At 40.5% G+C, this 22447-nt stretch overlaps 1 protein-coding gene across 6 annotated transcripts in view; it reads left to right on the plus strand.

The window, feature by feature from the left end:
* The first annotated feature begins 697 nt into the window (after positions 1-697).
* MYL10 (myosin light chain 10) overlaps positions 698-22447 on the plus strand; it is a 168636-nt gene continuing 146886 nt past the window's right edge. For 2 of the 6 annotated variants that reach the window (XM_075517870.1, XM_075517874.1), the window contains exons 1-3: positions 713-850; positions 15545-15640; positions 21712-21884. Coding sequence is in view for 1 of the 6 variants with exons in the window: in XM_075517869.1 (XP_075373984.1) it covers positions 788-850 (63 nt within the window). In the remaining 5 variants the exon portion in view is untranslated. Of the gene's footprint in view, positions 851-15544; positions 15641-21711; positions 21885-22447 lie in introns of all 6 variants that reach the window. The other 4 variants (XM_075517872.1, XM_075517871.1, XM_075517869.1 and 1 more) reach the window with 4 other exon arrangements.

A 22447-nucleotide genomic window follows, 5' to 3' on the forward strand; every position in this document is an offset into this window, starting at 1 on the left:
TGCAAGATCAAACATCATATAAAATGTATTTGTCTCACGCAAGATCTGACTTGCTTTTGAACCATCAGCAATCATCCGGCAATTGCTGGGATACAACTATATTTTTTTATTGTTATTACTATTTTTCCACTTTCTGTCCTGGATCTTGTAAGATACCAGTCCTATCACTAATTATGCTAACAAGGTCCTGAAGTTGATTTAGAGGCTCTGTTATAATGCCAGCCTCTCCGTTTACATCTCAAGTATCGGCATGTTTATTGTAGATGTCTGTTAAGAGAAGCTATATTTTCCGTGCTTGTATGGAGAGTGAGAGCAGGAGCCACAGTTGGAGTGGAATAGTACAAAATAACACACAGAAATGAGAAAAAGCAAATATCTTTGCTATATCTGCACCTTTCTGACAAAAGGACTGACATTTCCATGGAGCACAGAGGTTTGCCTGTACCTTCTTATGGACACATAACGTTTGGTTTCATACAGCCTTTCCCCAAATACAAAACAAATAGACTCATGAAAGACTAGTCCATTCCTGGGGTCCAGCACCCTGTTTGGTGTGATAACTTTCCAGAGCTGATGCGTGTATTAGTCACCCTTGCTGGTTCATTGCTGATCTGAAAGACAGAGGTTAAATAATTGCGAAAGCAAGGCTGATGTCATCACGGCGCCTGACTGAAGCTGGTACTTGGGAACTGTTGAGAGAGATGTAATCGCTTTGCTTTTGCCCAGGAAAGGGGTCACACTGAGCAGTGGTTCTCAACCTTCTCTCAGATGTGCAGTCCAATGCACAATGTCTGTGTGGCTGAGTCACTCCCACCTTCCCGAACCGCTCGCCAACGAGCATCGTGAAGAGGTGAACTGTAGACAACATGTCCTCCCTCTTCAGTCCTCTTTTTCTCTGCTTCTCCCTGTTCCTCCTGGTCTGAAGGGATCCTGGAGACTTTTAAAAATCAGATGCATGCATGTACATTTACAAGGGCCTCCATGATACACTGTACCATGTGTGTATGCCCCGGCACACAAGTCAGGATCTGTCTTGTTGTGTATATAAGTAGAGAGATTTCTTGTACAGGCCTGTTTTACTGACCATGTCATGTGTATATCATACGTAAGCTAGGCATATATCATATAACCTTGTATATGTGTATGGGCCTTTTCTACTTACTGTTTAACATTGAGAATATGACTTGGCTCTGTATGAGACATAAAAAATAAAGACAGACCCTGCCCTAAAGAGTTTGTACTCTAAATGTCAGACAGAGAAAAGACAGGATGCACTGTGGTGAGGAAGATTTCTGATGTGTTTGTCATTTAAATAGGAAAAAACCTAAACTTGCTTCACAGGAAAAGAGCGTATGCCTGTTTGTTTTTAAGAGGCCTTTAGAGAAGAAAAAGTAACAGTTTTATGACAGTTTGCTGGGGGAGAGGTTTCTCTTAACACCTGCACAGAGGCTCAGGAGAAGGAAATGGGTGTACATGTCTGTGTGGTCTAGAGCGTCTATGCCTATTGTTCCTCTGTTCTCTGAGTGAAATTCAGTTCCGGCTTCTGAGGGCACAAGTCGTAGCTGACACCAGGATCGGCTTTATTGGCACATGTGCCAATCCTTTTATTCCTTGAGCTCTTCCCTGTGGCTCTGTTGCGTTTGCCTGCCTCTGTGTCTAATCCCTATCTTTCGTTGTGTTTTATGCTTTTAATGAGAAGGGATAGACAGCAAAGCAAAACTTTCATGCTGTGATCATAGAAGAGGAGCTATTTATTTCTGTGTTTCATGTGATGCCATGAAAACAGTCAGCAGTCTTACAGTAGAGCTCTGCAGTATCCACAGCACCTTTGCTGATGCCAGCTGACATTATGTAGCACATGCCCCTTGCAGTGTTGCTCTGCATCATCACGGTGATGGGCAGGCTGTAGAATCAGAAATTGGTGCAGGAGGCACATTTTATCCTTTTTTGGGTGCACAGGTTTTCAGGTCCAAAACTTCTTAAACTCTGACTAGGACTTGTCAGCTTTTTTATTATACATGTACGTATTTGTATTTTAAGAAAATGAAGTGCTGGGTGTGGGTATGTGCTAATACTAAAAAGGAAACATAACCATATGAAGCTTCCTAAAGCCTTATATTAAAATACCGGAAGCATTTGACTCCAAAGCATTGGGTTGAAGAGGTATGTGGAAAAGCCTTGGTCCACCTTGTTGCTAAAGACAGAAACTTCTCATGGGTTTATTTCAAAGTGGTCAAGCCCACAGATGTAAGCAGGAAAGTTCTATGGGTCACACCATCTTAATGAGAGACTGCCACAGCTGGAGAGCCCCTTGTGACATTGTGGGGACATAATGCCACTCGGAGAGCTGCTTCAAGGTACCAGAGCCTGTTAAATGGCTGAATTCTCCTAGTGATGTCTATCTTGTCAGCTCTAAACTTCAGGAGAGAGTTAAGGCCCAGATCCCAGCTTGCCCCAACTGTCTTCACACTGGCATTTTCTCTCATTTTAATGCAGAGAGAGACTCAGTTTCCCTGGCTTAAATTTATACCACATCTCTAGAGGAAGTCTGAACACAACTAGGTCAGTTTCTGTGGCTCTGTGAACTCAGAATTCAGCACAGTGTCCTGAAGGGATGTGTGTATATAAGGACTCCAGACCAATCATACTGCAAATTTCATAGTAATTACAGCAACAACATTCTTAGCACCTGGATGGAAGTAAAAAATAATGCAGCAATAAAGCCAGAACACAAAGCAGGTCTCTTGACCCTTTGGTACTGGCCATTTCCAGCTACCTATAGCAAGCACGCTGATTTGGTCTGGTTATGGCAGAGGACACAGAGCAGCTGGTGGGAACAGCCTGAATTGCCTATGGGAAGCTTATGGTTACAGCTGAGCTGTGATCTGCCCAGGACAGAGCAGTGGTTATGGAGGTGGAACTAAACCATCCTTGCCTGTCTCCAGTTTTAACCTGGCAGTTGTACCTGCTTTTTCACTCTGCTGATTACTGAGAATAACCCAAGTAGGCTTTGCAGCTAACATTAGCTAGAATACAGTGCTGGTCTGACCACTGCCCGTCTTCTGCATCCAAAGCAGAATGATCACCTGTCCTGGAAATAACTACGTAATTAAGGGAAGAATGCCTTTTTTGAAGGGGCAATTTAAAGAAATGTCATTTCCCTTAGCAAATCCTGTATTTTTTCTCCTTATGTTCACATCCACTACCTTTGAATATACAATTCAGTCCTGTAATCTTCAATTTGTTACTGAAAATAGTACTTATGACCAGTTTTGATACTTTTTCAATACATTTTTAAAGCAATTCATAAGACTCTTTACATGAATAACTGACATTAACCTTCATTTGTGCCTTAATTTGAAGTTCAAACTTAACATAATCAATATTTTGTGGTCTTCTGCAATCTGTTCAACTCTGTTTATCCAAGGAAATTATTTGTTTCACTTCTGCATTTGAGGTAGAAATGGGCATAATTAATTCCACAAACTATAAGAAATTGAAAGAACTAGGACTCTGAAGATAGAGAAATATACCATGTCCAAATTCAACACTTGTGAAGTACGTGCACACTCCACTTAATTTTTTTAGTCTATTATATATACAGTATTTCTCAGCAAACTATCCCTATTCAGCTTTTTGTAAAATTTTAGCTCTTCAACAATGACTGTAAAGCTTGCTCCCCCCCGCCCCCCAGCAGAAGTGATTGTGTAAGGTGAAAACAGTCGTATTTGCTGAAATCAGATATGAAAGCAGACATATACTACTGAATAAAATGCATTGTTTTTGTCATGATGTGTTTTTGGATGAGCTACATTTATAACCAAGTAATTTGCTATCAATGTTTCATTGTAATTTACTCTCTAAAGAATTCATCGTGTCATAAACTTCACTAGGTACAAGATCAGTTCATTCTAATTTTAAGATTGTATCATAAGAAACATTTAGCACATTGTGAAATAAATTCAAGAAGCATTTAATCACTGCAAGTCTGTCATGCTCATCTTTGTCATCCTTAACAAACTTTAAAACTGCAACTGGGCAATTCTCAGCTAATGTTAAAAGTAGCATCTAATAGCTTTCAACTGCAAGTCAGACAGATAATCATCTTGTGGGGACATGCCTCAACATTTCCGTGCATTGAAGGTTGACAAAATGATATAGCTTCCGTAATTCTGAAACTCTTGGCAGCTAAGGAGAAGTGATTGAAAACTTTGGTTACACAACCCTCAAGATCAAATGATTATTTGATCAAACACTTATTTATAAAATAATTTGCTGTGTTCTACAGAGGATGAGGATGCTTGTTTTGCTTCCAGCTAATTGCCCAGCTCATTTTCCTGTAATTTATAGACAGTGATGCCTCCAAAAGTTAACATTAGTCTTATTAGCTGAATGTGAATAACAAAGCTCGGACCATTTGACTTTTTAAATACTTCTTACATTTTCAGATATTCTCCTACAGTTTCATTGATGCCTTGCAATAACAGTAAAACAGACTTGTTTGTTACTCTACAGCTGAGAGGAAAATGACTATCAAGAACACTTCATTTTTTTCCATGGTTTGAAAGTTTGTATGTGCAGAGTAATGCTAGTGCAAATCATCTAGAGTTATTCAAACTTATTTTTGCATGTTTAGTTGCTATTTTCTGTTTAAAATTTGTAAGTAAATTTTTGAGAAAACAGAAGTTCTTGTTTATGAGTGAGTGGATGGAATTTGATCTCGTACAAAGTGGGCAGAAAATACAAAACAGTCTGCGTCAAATATAGTTCCAGTTAAGTCAGTCAGCAGCATCCCTGTGGGAGTGAATACCCACATTAAGTCTCCAGGTTGTTCTCAGTTCTCTGCCTCACTGTGGCAGAATCTCCAAGCAGTAAGCTCAGTGTAGGAGTTTACTCCATTCTCCCTCAGTTCTCCTGTGAAATCATAATCAGGTTTTTGTGCTAAACTCAGATGCAACTATTTCCCTTTTGCTTTCACCATATACTTCTGATTCCACCTTCTATAATACTTTTAGAAGCTCAGAGCACACCAGCAATGCAATATAGAAAATATTTTTATTGAGTTACAGAGCAGCTGCTCTGCTCTAGAGCAAACTCTGTTTATATACTGCTAAGCTTGGATAAAAATTTCCAAAAAGCTCTGGAAAGACCTTTATCTAGAAAATTCCCCACATCTGCTCACTTCTGTTTCAAGGTCTTGTGGTATATGTACCACTGTAACTTAGTCTTGCTTTGAGCAGGAGTTTGAACTAGGGATCTCCGAGGTCCCTTCTAACCCAAGTTCTATGACTGTTTTCACTCATGTGCTGCAACAGAAGGCATTAATACCTGTACATGGCTTAACAAAACTTTCTGTCTCCATAGTGGCTTAAAAGGGCTCTAGCTAAACCGAAAGTTGAGTCCTCAGTTAGGATTCCTCATGTAGCTTTTCACTTCCCAAGGGCTGAAGATAAAATTGAAGCTGGGTATGCAAGACTTCTACCACAGCCAGTGAGTTGGCCCAACAGCATCCCCTCCAGTTATCTGTGGAGAAGCTGGAAACAGGACCCAGAGGGACTTTCATTTGTTTCTACTGCATTCAGGTTGCTGGACTGGCTTGATTTTGCTCAGACTTCTGATCTTTTGGGAAAACTGAATCTGGGTAAACCCAGGTGTAGTGTTATGTGTCATGCACATCTAATCAGATGCATGGGTTTGTGTATTTTTTTTTCTCTTGCAGCTGGTAAAAATCAAACGACAGTAAAAAGAAACTGCAAGCAGGCAGTTGTATGAACCCAAAGTGTTTGAAATGGGGCAAACTGGATGTAGGGAGAGATGTAAAATGGGGGCAAGAATTTTCTGCAAGAGAGGCAGAGAAACCCCTTGGGGGCAGGGGCAAAGTCATCACCGCATTAAGTGAGTAGTCTGTTGTGATTGTTCTCTGATGTGAAATAGAGTGAAAAATGATGGGATTTTTTTCCTTTAATTTATTGGAAACGCGAATGACTCAGTCTTGACTTATTTTGTATCTGCTTTATTTGGAGTGCACTCTGAATAAACAGGGCTTTCTGTTTTCATACTCCTGTAGATTTTGCTTCTTGCCTCACTTTGTTTTTCTTTTTTTCTTTTTCTGAAAGTAGAGGTTTGGGTGAAAAGTAGCCATAACATTTCTGGTATCAGAAACACACTAAATTAATTCCTTTTAAGCCAGGGATAATGAAACTCCAAAACTTTGCAGAGTCACTCAAGAGGTTCTGCTCATGAGAATTGTATCCAAGCTTTTCTTCCCAGCCCCCTCCTGGACGTTACCAGATGGGCAAGCCTTGAACCCAAGAACTTCCAGCAGCAAACCCAGCATTCCCTCTTGCTAGCCTTCTGTCCTATTGCCCATCAAAGGACATCGCTGTTTGCAAACTAACATCTGAAACGGCTTGATTTGTGAATAAGCAGCGCATTGTGGTCAGCTGTGAGCCAGACTACAGCATTCATGAAAGATGAGGAAGGTGGGTGACTCGTGTGGTTCAAACAGATGGAAGGCGACCTCTGGGCCAGCCCTTGCTGTCCAGTTAAATGTAATCTCAGACCTGAACAAGCTGAACAACTCCAGCAAGTCTGTGTCCAGTTCTGATTTTTTGGGTAGAAATCAGATGACATGCAGCTTAAGGCTGAGTTTGTGTTTAATTAGGGGATTATCTCAAATCTGAAATGGAGCTGCTTTGAAGCGTGTGAACTAAAGCTAGATAAAGACTCCCACAAAACCCTGCAAACTGGAAATTTATAGGTTTCACCCTGTATTTATTTGCTGTGGCTCAGTTTGAGGTAAAAGGTATAGCTCAGCTGCCACAGCTGGACTTTTTTCTGGTTCACATTTCTTTCTGTAGGCTGCTCTAATTTGTTTGTTGAGCAGATCATCTGAAATCAGATTGGCTGGAGCTGGAATCGCTCTGCTCCGCTCCCTTAGCAAATACACGAGGTCTGAGAGGTGTCTGGCTGCATGTAATGAAATGAGCTGACTGGCACTTTAGCATTCCCCTGTGTAGGAGCGTCTTAGGAGTAAGACACTTAATTATTATTAACATTCTAATTGGCCTGTGCGAGTGCAGATGTGTGTGCGTGGCTGTGCTGCCTGGCTTGCTGTTGGTAGAGAAGCTACATCACATACTTCCCAAACTGGCTCCCTCCAAATCAAGCAGAGCCTGTATCTTCTGAAATTCATATCTCAACCTTCAGCCGTTTCCAGTAGCAAAACCCTAAACAGACTAAATGGGGGGGGGGGGGAAGTAACTATATTAAGGAAACATTAACAGGAAAAGAACATCTTGGTAAGGTCTGAAGATAAGAATGGTAAGAATTCTTCTCTCCAAGCAATGTCTGCAGTACAGCTTGTCCTGTATGCTTTAGCCGCTGCTCTATGCCAGCATATAGGGAGGACATTAGCTCTTAATGGGAAACATTAGGTGTTTAAATGAAGAACACTTTTCCAGAACGCGAAATTCTGTCAGGTGATTGCCGAAAGCCTTGGTTGAGGCTCTGCTCCCCCAAGTTACTTCTTGTTAGAGGCTTGCCACCTAGTGCTTTAATTCGGTACTGCTCTTCTCTTTCTTTTGCCCGGACTTCGTGCTGGAAAAGCCGATTTTTAAAAAATTGTTTATTTAACATAAGTAGCAGTTACTACATGCATTGACTGTTTGGCTCTTAGCTTTAGCAAAGAACAATATTTGTTGTTCCAGTGAGACGTGCTGCTTACACTGACAAACTACATCAGAACGGAGGGTTTATTGTAATAGTGTCCTTTCACCCTGCTTTGGCAGAGTGAAGCAGCCTAAAAATGAATGACTATAGTTTATAGCAGGGTGCTTGCCTTAGTGTGTAACTGCAAATGACAATCAGTTCTGCAGGATACAAAGACTGTTTTGATGCATCCGTGACTGTTTGGCAGAGAACAAACACTATTCTTATAAACTCACACTTTGGAAAAACATAAAAGAAACTGGCAATTTAAAATAGCTTCCTTTGTGTACAGACCATCTCTCTGAAAGACATAATTTGACCATTCAACTGAATTTACAGCTCTCCCCTTCTGCTGAGTTATAATAAAAACGGAAGCAAGATCCTTAGCTTCCTGTATCTGCACTTAATTTAGCACTAACACTAAAATCGTCTTACCCTTTCATACTATAGGAATGATTTCTACTACCTTTACCCTTGTGAAGAACAGCATCTTGCACTGAGTTGTTTTTACAGTGATCAGTGAGACTTAACTACTCTTATAATCAAGTTTAGGGTGCCAGAATCTGACCTAAGGTTATCTTGCTAATGGAGTTATCTCTACTTTGGCAGTGCCAGTTTTCTCCCTACATATTGCAAAAAATACTTGAACTCAGACTCTGAAAGGTGCTGAGCAGCTGCAGTTCCCACCAAAGCCAGTGTCTGTTGAACATGCTCCACATCAGTCCAGACTCTGCTCATCATGTTTATTTAACAGGCAATAACCTTTTTATTGAACCCAGCACATTACACTGATGATCCACCCTTCAGCAAATATGATTGTAGTAATCACTTGGTATTTATTTAACAGCCAATTGCTGTCTTTTGCGAAAGAGTCAATTTACATAGTTCCAAATTAAAATTAATACATTTTGTAATGGTAATTTAATAAAGGCCAGTGTAGGGGAGTTGCCTACTGGTGAGAGGTGAGGATGGGAGACCAGGCGTCTGTGTGTAGTACTTGGTTCTGCCACTGACTTGCTTAATGACCTTGGGCAAATCACTTAGCCGCTACGTCCTTTTATCTATCCCCCTGTAAAACTCGTATAATAGTACCCTGGTGCCACGAAGCTTAATTACTGTTTCTAAAGGATTTTGACCTCTCCAGCAAGGAACTGCTAAATATACTATAGCTAGCCTGTTGACCCTAAATGAAGGAAATGTATGCAGCTGTTTATCTAGAGGAATGTCTTGTTAGAAATACATTTTAGGCCAGTGAAGTATCTTTCATTTAAGATAAAAGGACACCTTCTTCCTCCTACGCTCTCCACCAAATGTCAGAGCTTCCTATTGCTTTTAAGTGCAAAGTCTAATTTTCTCTGAATATATGTATTCAGGAGCCTGGCCAGCTCCCCTTGATATTGATTTCATTGGCCAATTGATGAAGCATGTGGGAATTTTTTTCTAATGCCTAGATTCAGCTTTCCTCATGTTGTAGTATCAGACTCTGACTCCTTGTCCTCTTTCTTTCCTCCCCCTCTCTCACTCCTCCTTAGGAATATAAAGCACTTCAGAAATGGGACTAGGTTTGTAATAAGTTACTTTAATTGGATTTTTTTTTTTTTGGTATTGGTATGCACAGGTTATCTTTAAATGATTTACTGATGTACTGCCAAGCACTGCTCATTTAACCTCCTTTCTGCTTTCTTTGGATATGGATTCCTCTAACGATACTGGCAAACAATCTTTCAGAGAGCGTGCAACATATTTCTGCAATGAAAATCCCAAATGGAAAGCTAGAAGACACTGCCATTTCGGAGATGTCATGTCCCAGTCTTGTAGGTTTTGGCATTCAGTCTCCAATGGCATTGGTGGGCACCCAGCTGCGTGCAGGGCGGGGTGCTTAGCGACCCCCAATCCCAGGAAGGTAGCGAGGAGCCTTTTTTTTCTTTCTGCTTCTTCTTTTTTTTTTCATTTTCTTTTTTTTTTTCCCCTCCCTGTGATCGTTGAGCCACTCCGACGTGAATTTATGTGTGTAATCATCTGTGTTGTAATTGGCAGCCTGGCATATGAGTCACTAACCAAATTAACTGAAGTTTCCTTTGGGGAAAAATGTAATCAGTTACTACACTCAGATACATTGCAACAAATTAACTCTTACTGTTTGTATGGGTTCAGAGTTAGCTGGCTGATGGTTTCCTTCCCCAAAACCAATGGGGGAGGGGGCCAAGAGAAGGGTTAAAAGCCCTAGGGATGGAGGTATCCTGAAGCATCTTTTTCTTGATAGCTCCTGGAAAGTAATTTGCAATATTCTCTACCCTAAGAGTTCAAAAATCACAAATAATATCCATTCCATATTACAAGATTGGCTTTAAAATCGCTAAGATGGAAAAATACATGTTTGGCTTGTTTGGGGCATTTTAAGCCTTTCGTGCCTCACCATGCAAGCTTTTGTTTGCAACCCAAATTATCAGACCTCTACTTTCTGTGGGAAAGCAAGCTGAGATTTTCATATAATCACATGATTCAAGAAGCTGGGGCTTTAAGAAAAAATCCAGTATTGCAGAACCAAGAATTAATTGGTCGAGTTAGCAACATAGCACTTGATTGTTTTTCTTCTGTACTGAAATCTATTCAGAGCCCAAATCTAAGAAGCACTGTGGAAATAATTGATAATAATTTTTTTGGTTTTCCGGCTGAATAAAAAAATTTAGTAAAAACTTTGTTTTAAGTAAAATGAAATATTTTAATTGAGCTGAAATGAAACATTCATTTTCAAAATTTTTTCACTTAAAAAAAATTCAGATGCTTTATTTTAAAATGTCTTCACCTCTATAAGTGTTTCTTCTCCAAGTTTGGTAAATAGTTCCAGTTGAGCTTGATCTGCAACTGTCAGAACGTAAAATATTCTACTAAAAAGGTCACAATGGCTGCCCTGAGAGGTCCTAGTCTAGTGGGTGACTGAGACATTGGAAGACTGAAGCCTTTTAAGTGGTAATTGCTGCTTAACAGTCTCAGGGGCCCAGATAGACAAACATGTAGGTGTCAATCTCTTTAATTTTAATCTCTTCAGCTTTGGTATCTGGTATTTTTTGCCTTTCTACTGCCTGAGGAGCATAGGACTTCTCCTTGCTGAAATGTTGGTAGATGGTAGATATGTTAACTAGTATGAAGAGACATGCAGTAATGCAACAAGAAAGGAGGTAAATGGTGACTGAGGAACCAAGACAACTTTCAGGAGGATCTTGCATCTTGTGTTCTGGGAAGTCCAACCACAGCCTCCTGGACACCTAAGATTTTGTAGCGTCTTCTATGTAGGACTGAACTTGGTCAGTTAGAGAAAAATGATGTATGGTGCCTAGTGGAAGAGAGAAGAGGAAGGCTGTTTGAAGAAGATAACCATGATGGGCAAAATCTGTAATTCAGGCATAAAAACCCCATACTGATCAGAGAATGCACTGCATCTGCTGGAGGTATAACCAGAAGGTTAAAAATTTTTGGCCCATTCTCGCTCCCATTGAAGTCAGTCAGCTGGTGCAGGGCAGGTTAAGTTATGACATCTGCCTTTATTTTAACCTTAAACTCCCTTCAAAAAGGTGCTCTCTGAAAAGGTGTGAGTTTTTTCCCTTTTTTTTTTTTTTTCCTTCCTTGGTGCCCCTGCAAAAATATAGCACAAGTGTCTTAGTACCACTGTGATTATTTGGCATGACTCTTTGACTTCTGACTACACTAGTATTTCCTTTCTCTTTTATCTTTTCAATTTTTTTCTTCATATATTTATTTTAATAACTAGAACAATCTATTTTTGCAGTTGGAAGAATGCAAAATTCAATTTATCTCACAGAACACCTAAAATTAATTCATGCAGAAAGGGGGTGGTGGAAGATTTAGGTCCTGACTGTAAGCTTTTGACTGGAGTCATTCGTCATTTTGCTTCACGGATTGGAGCAATGAAGGTTTTATAGTGTGAGCCCTTAGAGTGACAGAGCTGTGTGTGATTTCACCCTGCTGTGTCAGGGTTTCCTTTTCCAGGCCTTCATAAGCAGCCTATACAAATTCATATCTGCTTGAAACTGGTGTAGAGGGGAGTTGGATTGGACACAGTCCTACTGTCGTCTTTCACACTCGGTGTGAAATTAGCTTTTCTGTGCTGAGGATGAGCACAAGGTACGTGGATCACTTGTGGTCTGCCAATGCTTGTAAGTGAGTACAGACATCGTGCACATAGAACCTTCATGTGAACTTCTCAGTGGTCTAACTCGGTTCTGCAAGATGGTCACTGAAATATTATTGCTCCAGAAATCAGAGAAAATAGCTACCTGGAGGTGTGTTTGATGCTGGAGTTTGATGAAGCCAAACTGGGGATACATTCTGATCTTTGAAGGTACTGCCTGGGATCACATGGCTGAATAATCCTCTGAAGGAATTAGGTTGCTCACTGCCTCCTGCTGATGAGTTGCATTTTCAACTGATGGGATCAGTTTGCTGTGGCAAAGTGCTACTGGGGCAAAGAAACAACTGTAATGGAGTCTGTAGAGGCTGGCTTTAGTGATGAGATGGAAACACAGGGCTGGGCATATCTTCACGGTAGGTGCTACCAGAAATCCTCTTTGGCAGAAGCCTTCAAAGGACCAGGTATCAAGGGCTAGTTGCCTATTTCAGCCGAAGCAGAACTTCCCTGAAATGCCTTTTCAGTGGAAGATGAAATGCAGAGAGCATTGAAGGATCTGATGGTGGGCATGCTTTGTGGCTGCTGAGGGAGTGGGGGGAGCTGAGTGTGCGGGTTCTTGATCCTTCCAGTCAGTTTCCACAAGTCCCTGCTTGTCACCACCCCCTTTTCCAAGGTTATTTATCTTCCTGTCTGTTGCTGAGAGCTCTTGGATCCAAACGAACTGAATTAGTTCACGCCTGCCGTATAAACCAGTAGTACTGTAATAAGTGAGTGGGCTTCACTACCGAGAGCTGTGTGTTTCAGGTGGGATGCGAATCTGTGCTCTTCTCTGTCAGTGAAGGAGAAAGCAGGGTAGCAGGGCTGGGTCAGGCCTCCCTCCTGCCATGCTTTGCAGAAGCAGTGGGAGCTCCAGAGTGACTTCAGAGACACCCTTCTTCCCTGTTCCTTCACAAAATGAGCAGCCATGGCAGGGGAGGCAGAACAGCAGTCAGGTTTGCCTCCAAACATCCCACTAATGCATCTCCTTCCTCTGACAGTGACTGATGGCCTGGCCCCCATCACATCACTGTAAAACCAAGTAGCACCCAAACCCTCTCACTTCAACTCAATGCAGTGAAGGGAATGGAGGAAGAGCTAGAAAGCAACAAGGAGGCGCTTGGGAAATGCTCCCTTACTAACACAGCCTCTGTCATTGCAACTTCCAGCCTGCTCTGTGTGTTTGCTTGTCAAGATGTGTGCGATCTCTCAGAGTGTCAAGGGAGAGGAATGTGCCATTTGATCTTGCCCAAAGTGGCTGCCAGTAGCCCTGGTTCCTCAGCCTTTCATTGTTGCTACGTTATTAGTATTATGCCAGAGCTGCAGAAAGATCTTTGAAACGTGCATTATAATTGATGCAAGGCAAAATTTGCACTTGGAGTGGTATAAATAGTGCATAAATATCCTTCTTGCTGTCTGCACTGAGGTGAGTCTTGTCTCCAGAGCTTCCACTGCTTTTATTGCTTTTTTTTTTCCCTTCACAATACTGAATTGACTGATTTTATCTTGGCACTTTCTGTGTCTTGCCAAAAAAACAAACTCAAAATAGCTTTCCGGGGTGCATTTTGGATGGTTTTTCTGTGCCACTGAAAGAAGAGATGGTTCTTTTAAAGAATGCAATTTATTTTACTCACTTTCATCCTGAGTTTATACATGGGCCATTAGCTGCCAGCTGAGTGGTAAACACATAAATGGTGGTGGTACTGCCTACATCTCAGATCCACTTTCTCCCCTCCAAAAGCTTTTCCCTTCTCCCTAGCTGTGGTTATGAGCTAGAAAAACTCACTTAACCCTTTTTCACCAGCAGAATTAACTTCCATTAATGCTATGAGTGCTTCAGGCAAAAGAGCATTAGTCTGTTACACCTCCTCTGAGATGCCTCCTCTACGGGTGTTGAACAGGTTGAATGACAAAGCAGTCCTTTAAAAACCTGTTTGAAGATCATTTACCAAGAAAGGGGAGTTTTGTAGCTAAGTTGTTTGGGAAGTAGAAAGTCTCAATTCAGCTCCCAGCTCTTTAGGAGTCTCTTGGCATGAACCTGGAATGTGCAATCTCTGGTTTTCCTGACCTTCATCTTTTTTGTACCAACTTCTTCCTCCAGAAAAGGCTATCAGTGAGCTATGCTGGGGGCATGGCAGTAGAAAATGTAGTCCTTTATCTCCCTGAGCTCTAACCCTTCGTATGTGAAATGGGAGAGAACACTACTTCCTGGTTGTGCATTTTCTGCCCTTTATTTAGAGTGGGAGACCTGATCTCAAACAAGAGTGCAAAGTATAATACAAATATAAAATGTAAATTAATTTCAGTGTCTTATAATCCCTTGTCCATGTAATTTCAAGTTAACTAGTATTGGTGAAGTGACTACAATCTCATATTCCATCTTTGTAGGTCATGTTTATATGCAGGTCTCATTGAATTTCTGCATAGTTATGAGATCTTGAGGAACAGCCAGAACCAATTTTACTTAGTAACGGAGTAGGTTGTGAATAGGTCTGTTGTTGAAGCATTTATTGTTTTTCAACTTAAGTTATGGTTTCATATAAATAATATATGTAGTTAGTCAATGCCTGGGAAATGCATTCTTTTCCTTGTGAAATATTTATGGACGTCAGTGCCTACTAAGTACCCAGTCAATTTTGAGAATACAGCTCTAGTAAGAAGGCTTGGTTGCCTCTAAAGTCTTGGCCAGAGATTGGCAGGGTGGGACAGACCTGTTAGCTGAAACATACTGGAAATCTGCCATTTTATCTACTGATTTCTCCCCCACCCCTTCCCCTTGTGTGTGTGGTCCATCCGTCCCCCGAGGATTTTGAAAATGTATTTTATGTTGGTGAAAGTTTCTGTACTGACAGCAAAGACAATGAAATCCTCTACATCACTAGGGGATAGGTACAGTATAAACTGGTAAAAAAGATAATTCATACTGCAGTTGAAATCTGTTGGGATTTTCACTTGTCAATCAAATAATCAAAATTATCTGAGTATTTTCTATAACCAGTTATAACCTCCAAAATGCTGTCACTATTCATATGCAGTGCAATTTTGCCCAGTGTAGAATTCCCATATGTGGCTTCTGCATTTCTCAAGTCTTCAGGGTGGAAATGAGAATTCATCTAGATATGGGTTTACTGGTAGGATAATCCAATGTGACATACATACTGGGGTAATCTGAGACCTTCTTTGACTTTTCTAGCCTGGTAAGAGGTGTTCCTATGTAAGGTCTGCTGTGATTGAAGACAAAGAAATGATATGCTCAGTCTTTACATCAGATAATATTTCAGTCTTCAGATTCACTGTTGGAAATCACATCCTTTTTGGCACAGGGCTCTGTCCTGCTCTTTGACTGGATGACAAGCCTTTGTAATTAATGAAACTTCAAAGAAGGGGACACCTGAATTTTTTTTTTTTTTGTTCAAGAAATCAGCATGCCAGTTCCTGAACTTGAAACAGTCACTTGGGGCATAGAGGTGGGTGAGCACTTTGAAGTATCAAGGTTTTATATAGGCAGCCAGACAGGAGTAGAGATGGCTGAAAACCTTCCATGATGAAGTTCAGTCCTGAAAAACCCACCCTGAATTCAAGAATTTGCAAATCTGTTTGAACTGACTCAAGTAATCTTAATAATTTAAATAACTTTTTTTTTTTGTCCAGTTCTGACTCCTACAGGCTGCAAAGAGACAGCACAGACCAATGAAAAGCTGCCTTTGTAATGCTTACTGCAGCTTCCTGCTCTGGTGGCCTGTGAATGTATGATTTTCTTTTTTTTTGCTTAATAAACAGCCCTCATGTATCTGTCTGAAACTCACACCATTAAAGCCTTAACTCAGCAATCTAAAATGGTGTATTTTTTTCCCTTACCTACATGTCAAATCATAAACATCAGCTTTAGTAATAAATATTTCTATTTTATATGTATATTTTTATGCCTTTGTCCCAGTTGTATTTTCAAGGCTAAGGGCTTCAGTGTGACATTCTTGCTGCATGTTTAACAAACAAATAGTGAAAAATAAGATATGCTGATGTGGAGATTATTATACATAAATCATTGAAAAATGCTCTTTTTTAGAGAAGGGAATCACAAAAGGAGTCATTGACCTGAATAAAAGAAGCTCAGCTATACTCCAGAGAATTTTCCATTTTCAATACATGTTAGTGCTTGCTAACAATTGTAATTTATTAATCCTGTTCTCTCTTCTTTCCTCTCTACTTGCACATTTGCTTTTTATTGTAAGCAAGAATTGTATTTGTTTTCTAGGATTGTAAATTGATCTTGTGGTCACTGATAACCGCTAAAAGCTACTTGATAGTCAAAACAATCTCTCAAAAGACCCATAACCAAAGTAGGTAGAAAAGGCCTCCTCACTAGATCATTCAATTTTAGTATTTCTAAGAGAAAAAGCAGTATTTGCATCCTGAAACAGAGCCAAGGATATTCTGGCCTGATTTGCAGGTCATAACTCTCCTCATGGTCTGTTTGGAAACAGAAGCTCCTTGCCTAGTGCAAATTGACGTAGCTCTGCTGCTCCAAATGAAATACAGTCAGCTATGCTGATAGACTCCAGCATATAGAGCAGTGATAGGATTTTTCATAATCTCTGGAAAACTAGGACGTCTATTTGCTATTTAAATGGGAGCTGAAGTCTTGGAAATTGTGCTTCTCATGCAGAGAAACCAGAAACATAGTTTATACAGCACAGGTAGATTACTATATGTTATCTTATTTTTATTTACATCTCGAGTATATCTGTTGTATAGAGGCTTTACTTGTTAAAGAGCTATGAGGCCCCTGCTTCCATTCTTGGCATCCCAAAGCTTCCATCTACATTCAGGATTGCCAAATATGTATTCATATCCATGTACAGATATATGTACATGCCCACCTGCACTAGTGTGTGATTGTCTTTTTCCTCATGTCTCTGTTTTCCAAATGAAGATGTAATAGTTCGGTATTTTATACCCCCAGCAACCAGAACTAAATTCTACAAAGGAAGAGGCAAGAAATTAAACATAGTCCAGGGTTAGGTAATCATATCTCAGCGAATATCCAGTTCTAATTTGTAATCACCAGATGTCTGTCTGAAGCATGAGTTTTCTCTCTCCCAATACTTCTTCCAGTTACCTGTAAAATTGCCTAGCTTCACTTTGAATTGAGCTGTAGTCTCAGCACCATGTTTTGTTTTATTTAACAAATGTTGACTTTTTTTATAAGATCTGCTTTCTTCCTTTGTCAATGTACTCAGAATTTGTCTAAGGAGGTTTTTTGTGCCTCTTCCCTGTGGTATGTTGTAAACTTACTGACAGAAGCAATCGAGTACTTAACTGATCATTAGTGCTTGAGTTTCCCCTTCAGCTGCAGCCATTCTGTTTCTGAAGGTAGGCTGTGATGTGCCTGCTGTCTGTATCCAAGTTTTAAATCTTACTCAGATTCAGTAGGTGCTGTGCATAGCTTAGCTCTTGTCAAGTCTGGAAATGATTCCCCCCCCCCAGTTATGTTGGTAAGATGAGGTGCTTGCTTGCCAGAACCCTTCCCCCCACCCCCTCCTCTTCAGTGTCTTTAAAAAATATTCGGGGGGGGGGGGGGGGGGAAGATATGAAATAAGCCAGCATGCAAAGAGAAATAACCAAGAAATATGTGGTATATTTGTGCTATACATTTTAGTAAATTCTTAATGTGGACACAAGAGTATCTGACTTTGTAGATAAATTTCTGTATTCTTAGCATTTATTGAATCAGCAATGTACCCATCAATTATGTTATACTAGCAGCTGGTCAGCCTTTCATGTGATGTACAGTTTCCTTTTCTTCTTGTCGTAATGATAGAATAATACTATTATTCTTCAGCACCTTTCAGCTAATATTCCTTTAGACTGTCATCCAGCTACCAGTTACTTACATGTAAATGCAGATCCTAATTTAGAAGAAGAATTAGCTTTGAGTAAAGCATTAGTTTATACTGATAGGGTTAGAAAAGAGCTTCTTTCCAAATGGAAACTGTTGGACAGGTTAAAGACACAATTGTCAGTATCACTCCTCCTATATGCCTGAGCAGTTTCGGAAAGAGGGTTCTAATTATTGGCCTCAGCCAAAGAGAGGGATATAAAGTCTGCATTTCACAATCCTTCTCTACATCATAGGTACCTCTCTGACCCTCTGAGAAAACCTGTCACTGCCTTCCTCAATACTAGGAGGCCACAGTATTCTTTAGCACATCCGCAGATTATGCCTTCCTCCTTTTTCTCCCTTCTTTCACTTCTTTCTGAATTTATTTACTATCTGTGCTGGGGAAAACTTGACACTATCAAAAATGGGGTGTTGGTGATTTGAAACCTTTCTCCCTGGTACCCGGTGACAGAACTCGTGGGAATGGTTCAAAGCTGCATCAGGGGAGGTTTAGACTGGACATTAGGAAGCATTTCTTTACCGAGAGGGTGGTCAAACACTGGAATGGGCTTCCTAGAGAGGTGGTCGATGGCCCAAGCCTGTCAGTGTTTGAGGCATTTGGACAATGCCCTTAACAACATGCTTTAACTTTTGATCAGCCCTGAATTGGTCAGGCAGTTGATGGTCAGGACTAGATGATCATCGTAGGTCCCTTCCAACTGAAATATCCTATTCTATTCTAAATAGATAAGGTAAATACGTTGATGACAGATCCCTTATTTTTCACTCACCTGATTCATCTCACATTATTTCACAATAATTAAGACCATAGTGAGGAACAGTCAGTAGCTGAAGGGAGTGGAAACCAGTTCTCCAGTAGCTACAGAGCTATAGCAACAGAGCCGTAGCAAAGAGATCATCTGATTCTAGCTATGCAAGGATCTTGCACAATTCCTGCCAGTTTCTCTCTGAGACTAGGAACAGAAAAATAAGATGTTAAGAAACAGCAATGTACAGAAGGCAAAACAACAGACCACTGACCTTTCCAGTGCGGTCTCCTGCCATGCTTCTCTAAATGATGTTTTATTGTAAAGAACACATCTTTTATTTTCTATTAAACAAACAAACCCAACAACATGCTTTGGGGAATTGTCAAAGAATTTGGGGTGTGATTCACAGCCTACTGAGGTAATAGAAAATGCTTCTCATTATGCATACATTGGTCACTTTTTAAGAAATGGTTGCAAGGGAAAATCATAAGTTGGGCAGATGTTAAACGTCTGGTATCAGACCAAGGGCTCCTTTCTACAAAATGCTGAGTAAAGCTGGCTAGAAAGCAAAACATCTGTTTTAGGAAAAATGTGGATGTTTTAGAATTTTTGTCTCATCAAGATAAAAATAAGACTTATTGTTAAAGAGAGAGCAAGTGAGCAGAATAGAGGTTCAGCTCACAGTATGCCAAAGCCTGGTTCTGAGCGTATTCCTATAAGATGTAGGAGACCAGGGTGCATGTTTATGGTCTGCAACACCTCCTTGACAAGGATCAATCTGTTAAGCACAACTGCTCCTGTTGGATTGGTTCTGACTTCATAAAAATCCTATTCCTTGGGGCAGAAGAGAGACGATGACCCAGAGGTTGGGGTTATTTGCAATGACTGTGGGAAGACTATGTCAAATCCTTGCTCTGCTTTATTTGGAGCCAACTCAATCTTTCCTCTATCACATGGTATAAATCCACATCACCAGGGAATGTGCTAACCACTGGGCTGCTGGCTATGCTGGGATCCTTTCCCAATCAGGTTTTGCCCATCAGTCTCAAGTTGGCCTGGAAGATTCTTCCCAGCAAGCATTTTGTTGAAACTGATGTGTTTCCCACAAAAAGTTTCAGTTCTGAGAGATCAGCATTTTCTGTGTGTCATGTCGTGTCCCCCCCCCCCCCCCCCCAAAAAAAAAAAAAAAAATAGTTTTGTTGGAAAATTCCTGACTAGCACCAGTGCTGAGCACTGATGAGGTCAATTGACCGCTTGCACCCTTCCAACGTTTATGTCTTTTTATTTCAAAACAGTTAGAGAGCTGCTGTTCTGGGCAGGAAATTGCTAAAAAGCCAAGGCTGCATTTAAATAGTGCATTCAACTGTAACTTGCACTGAGTGCAATTTTGAAATAATCTTTATATAGAAGATGTTGTTTCAACTACCTATTGAACACATTGAACCTCCCACGTGCCTAATCTTCCTGCTTTGCACAAAACATAAAATTTATCTCTTAAATACCAGAGCCAATACCATAAGAAAGAGGCCTGGAAAAAGAAACTTTAGTAATATAACCCGTAAGTCCATCCCAAAGGGACTTTCACTGTCAGATGAAGACTAACTGAGAATGTGTATGTTGAGAAGGGAAGGAGAGAAGAGATAAGGGGGTCAGAGAGGTCTAAACAGTTCTTGCATGAATTTGTCCCTAGCAGAAAGACAAAGAATGCTAAACAAAGATTTTATTGGCATTAGAAATGTGACAACTATAGTCAGCATGTACGTGGGGCAGCTTTCCTAGTCAGCAGATTACTGTTTGTATTCCTACCTCTGCTGTTGGTCTAGTGAAGGGTTCTCGGACAACTAACTTTCCCCTTTGTGCTCCTGTTTCCCTAGTTGTAAAGTGGTGTCAATGATATTTGTTGCCTTTGTAAAGCACTTTGAGATCTATGGGCAAAAGGAATGTGTTAGGGTTGTTCTTAGTTCAGAAAGGAAGTCATCCTTATCTTCCTATGTCTCTTTCTTCTTAGGGAATTTTTCTTCTGTTAGGAAGAAACTAGCGATTACAAACTAGTGAACTTAGAAGGGGCGAACAGTTTTGACCGCTGAGCCAAGAATCAAACCTTCCTGTAGCTTAGTTGTAGGATGCAGATTATGTGCACTGAAGGTGTATGCAGGTATTTGGAAAGTACTTTACAGGTGACAGATGGTGACAATTCTCTGGGTGTCCCATTGCAAAATGTGTTGAGCTAAATGGAGAGCTGGGTCAGAGGCAAGCCAGTGATGCTGACCTCAGAGTAAGCATCTTTACCCAGCTGGAATTCAGATCAGTCAGCAGCCCTGCACCAGAATTGTCCAATTGCTAGTCACACAATTTATCCTGGCATGAGGGCTGTCTTGAGCTACATCTCAACTCCATGTACTTCAAAGCCCCAGGCTGGCCAACCATGGGCATGTACTTACACTACTCCCTCCTTCAGGTTATTATTGCTTGTGCTGTTTTACATGGTCATAACACTTAACTATCCCCATATGCAGTGACTGTCCTCAGAAGCTTCTAGTATGCATAGACAGGGCAGGCACAAACGAGTAATGTGTTTTGCTAGTGAGTAAAATGAGACTGAAGCAAAGATAATGCGCATTAAATAGAAATGATATAATATTTAAAAAAAAAAACTTTGCAATGTTGCCATTTTCTATACATGAATTGCCTGCATTTAAGTCACGATAAAAAAATGTTTTAATGCCTTTGAGCCCTTATCGCCTATTGCCATGGGCCTCACAGGCAATCAATAATACAGCCAAAGCAGCTGTATTTAGAGACTTTGTTCTGCCATTTGATTCCTGAGCAGATTTTTCACAACCAAGATAGAGAATGGAATAACTGACTATTCAAGAAACCTCATTATAGAATGAGATCCTATACTCCAGTCCCACAGCTTATTGTCCACATGGAAACCCAGCTGAGAAATCCAGCATTGCTTTATCAGCAAAGTTACAAATATTTACTGAGGAACAGAAGTCAAATGGGAAGAACTGTCTAATCCAAGCTATGTATGCTTATAACTTCCCTGAGCATGAAAACAACTGGTTTTTCTCAATTTTTCTTGCTATATGGGTGGTCTCCAGTGTTATCCATAAATAATCTTTTTTTTTTTTTTTTTTTTTTTTACTTTGTACAGGATAAAGAGGATAATAACCGTACCAGCTTCACCAGCCCATGGAGAGAACAGCTGAAGAGAGCATGTGAAATTGCTATGATGAATAGCAGAAGAGGGGAAGGCTTCTTGCAATGAGAGACATCTAAGCAGCACTTCAGACCAGGAGGCAAACTGAGCAAAAACTTTTTTGGATGTAACCAGGTAGGTTGCTAGGATCGTGTTAGGAGTGGTGTATGGTATTACAGAACAGAAAGCCAACAGGTTCTGCATGCAAAAGAAAACCAATGAAAAAAGAATGTAGTAAAATATGTGATTCAAACCTTATAAGGAAGGAAAACTGAAGCGCTATTCCAAAGAAAGAGCTTGAACTCAATCAAAGAAAAGAGATTCTAAAAAAGTAATCTGTAGTTTAACGTGGGCACAGCAATGAGAAGTTTACCTTGAAAAATCAACTGCAATTGCTGGAATAGTTTATCTCTAGGTATATCATAGTATCTAAGATTCCAACCAGTATTATAGTCTGGTATGCTAGGCACTGTCTGGTATGCCAGCACTGCCTGCTGTCACCATTTCCAGATTCAGTCTACTCAAAGACTCATGAAAAAAACAGTTCAAAAGAGGTCAGTCTTCTGACCATCACTCAGCAGACTAGTGCTGCAGCTCTTCAAGGAGTTAGTCAGTATGACCCCCTGGGAAATGGTCCTCAGGGACAGGGGAGCAAAACAGAGCTGGCAGATCTTCAAGGATGCTTTCCAGAAAGTGCA

Source organism: Mycteria americana, chromosome 15, assembly GCF_035582795.1.
Source record: "Mycteria americana isolate JAX WOST 10 ecotype Jacksonville Zoo and Gardens chromosome 15, USCA_MyAme_1.0, whole genome shotgun sequence".
NCBI lineage: Eukaryota > Metazoa > Chordata > Aves > Ciconiiformes > Ciconiidae > Mycteria > Mycteria americana.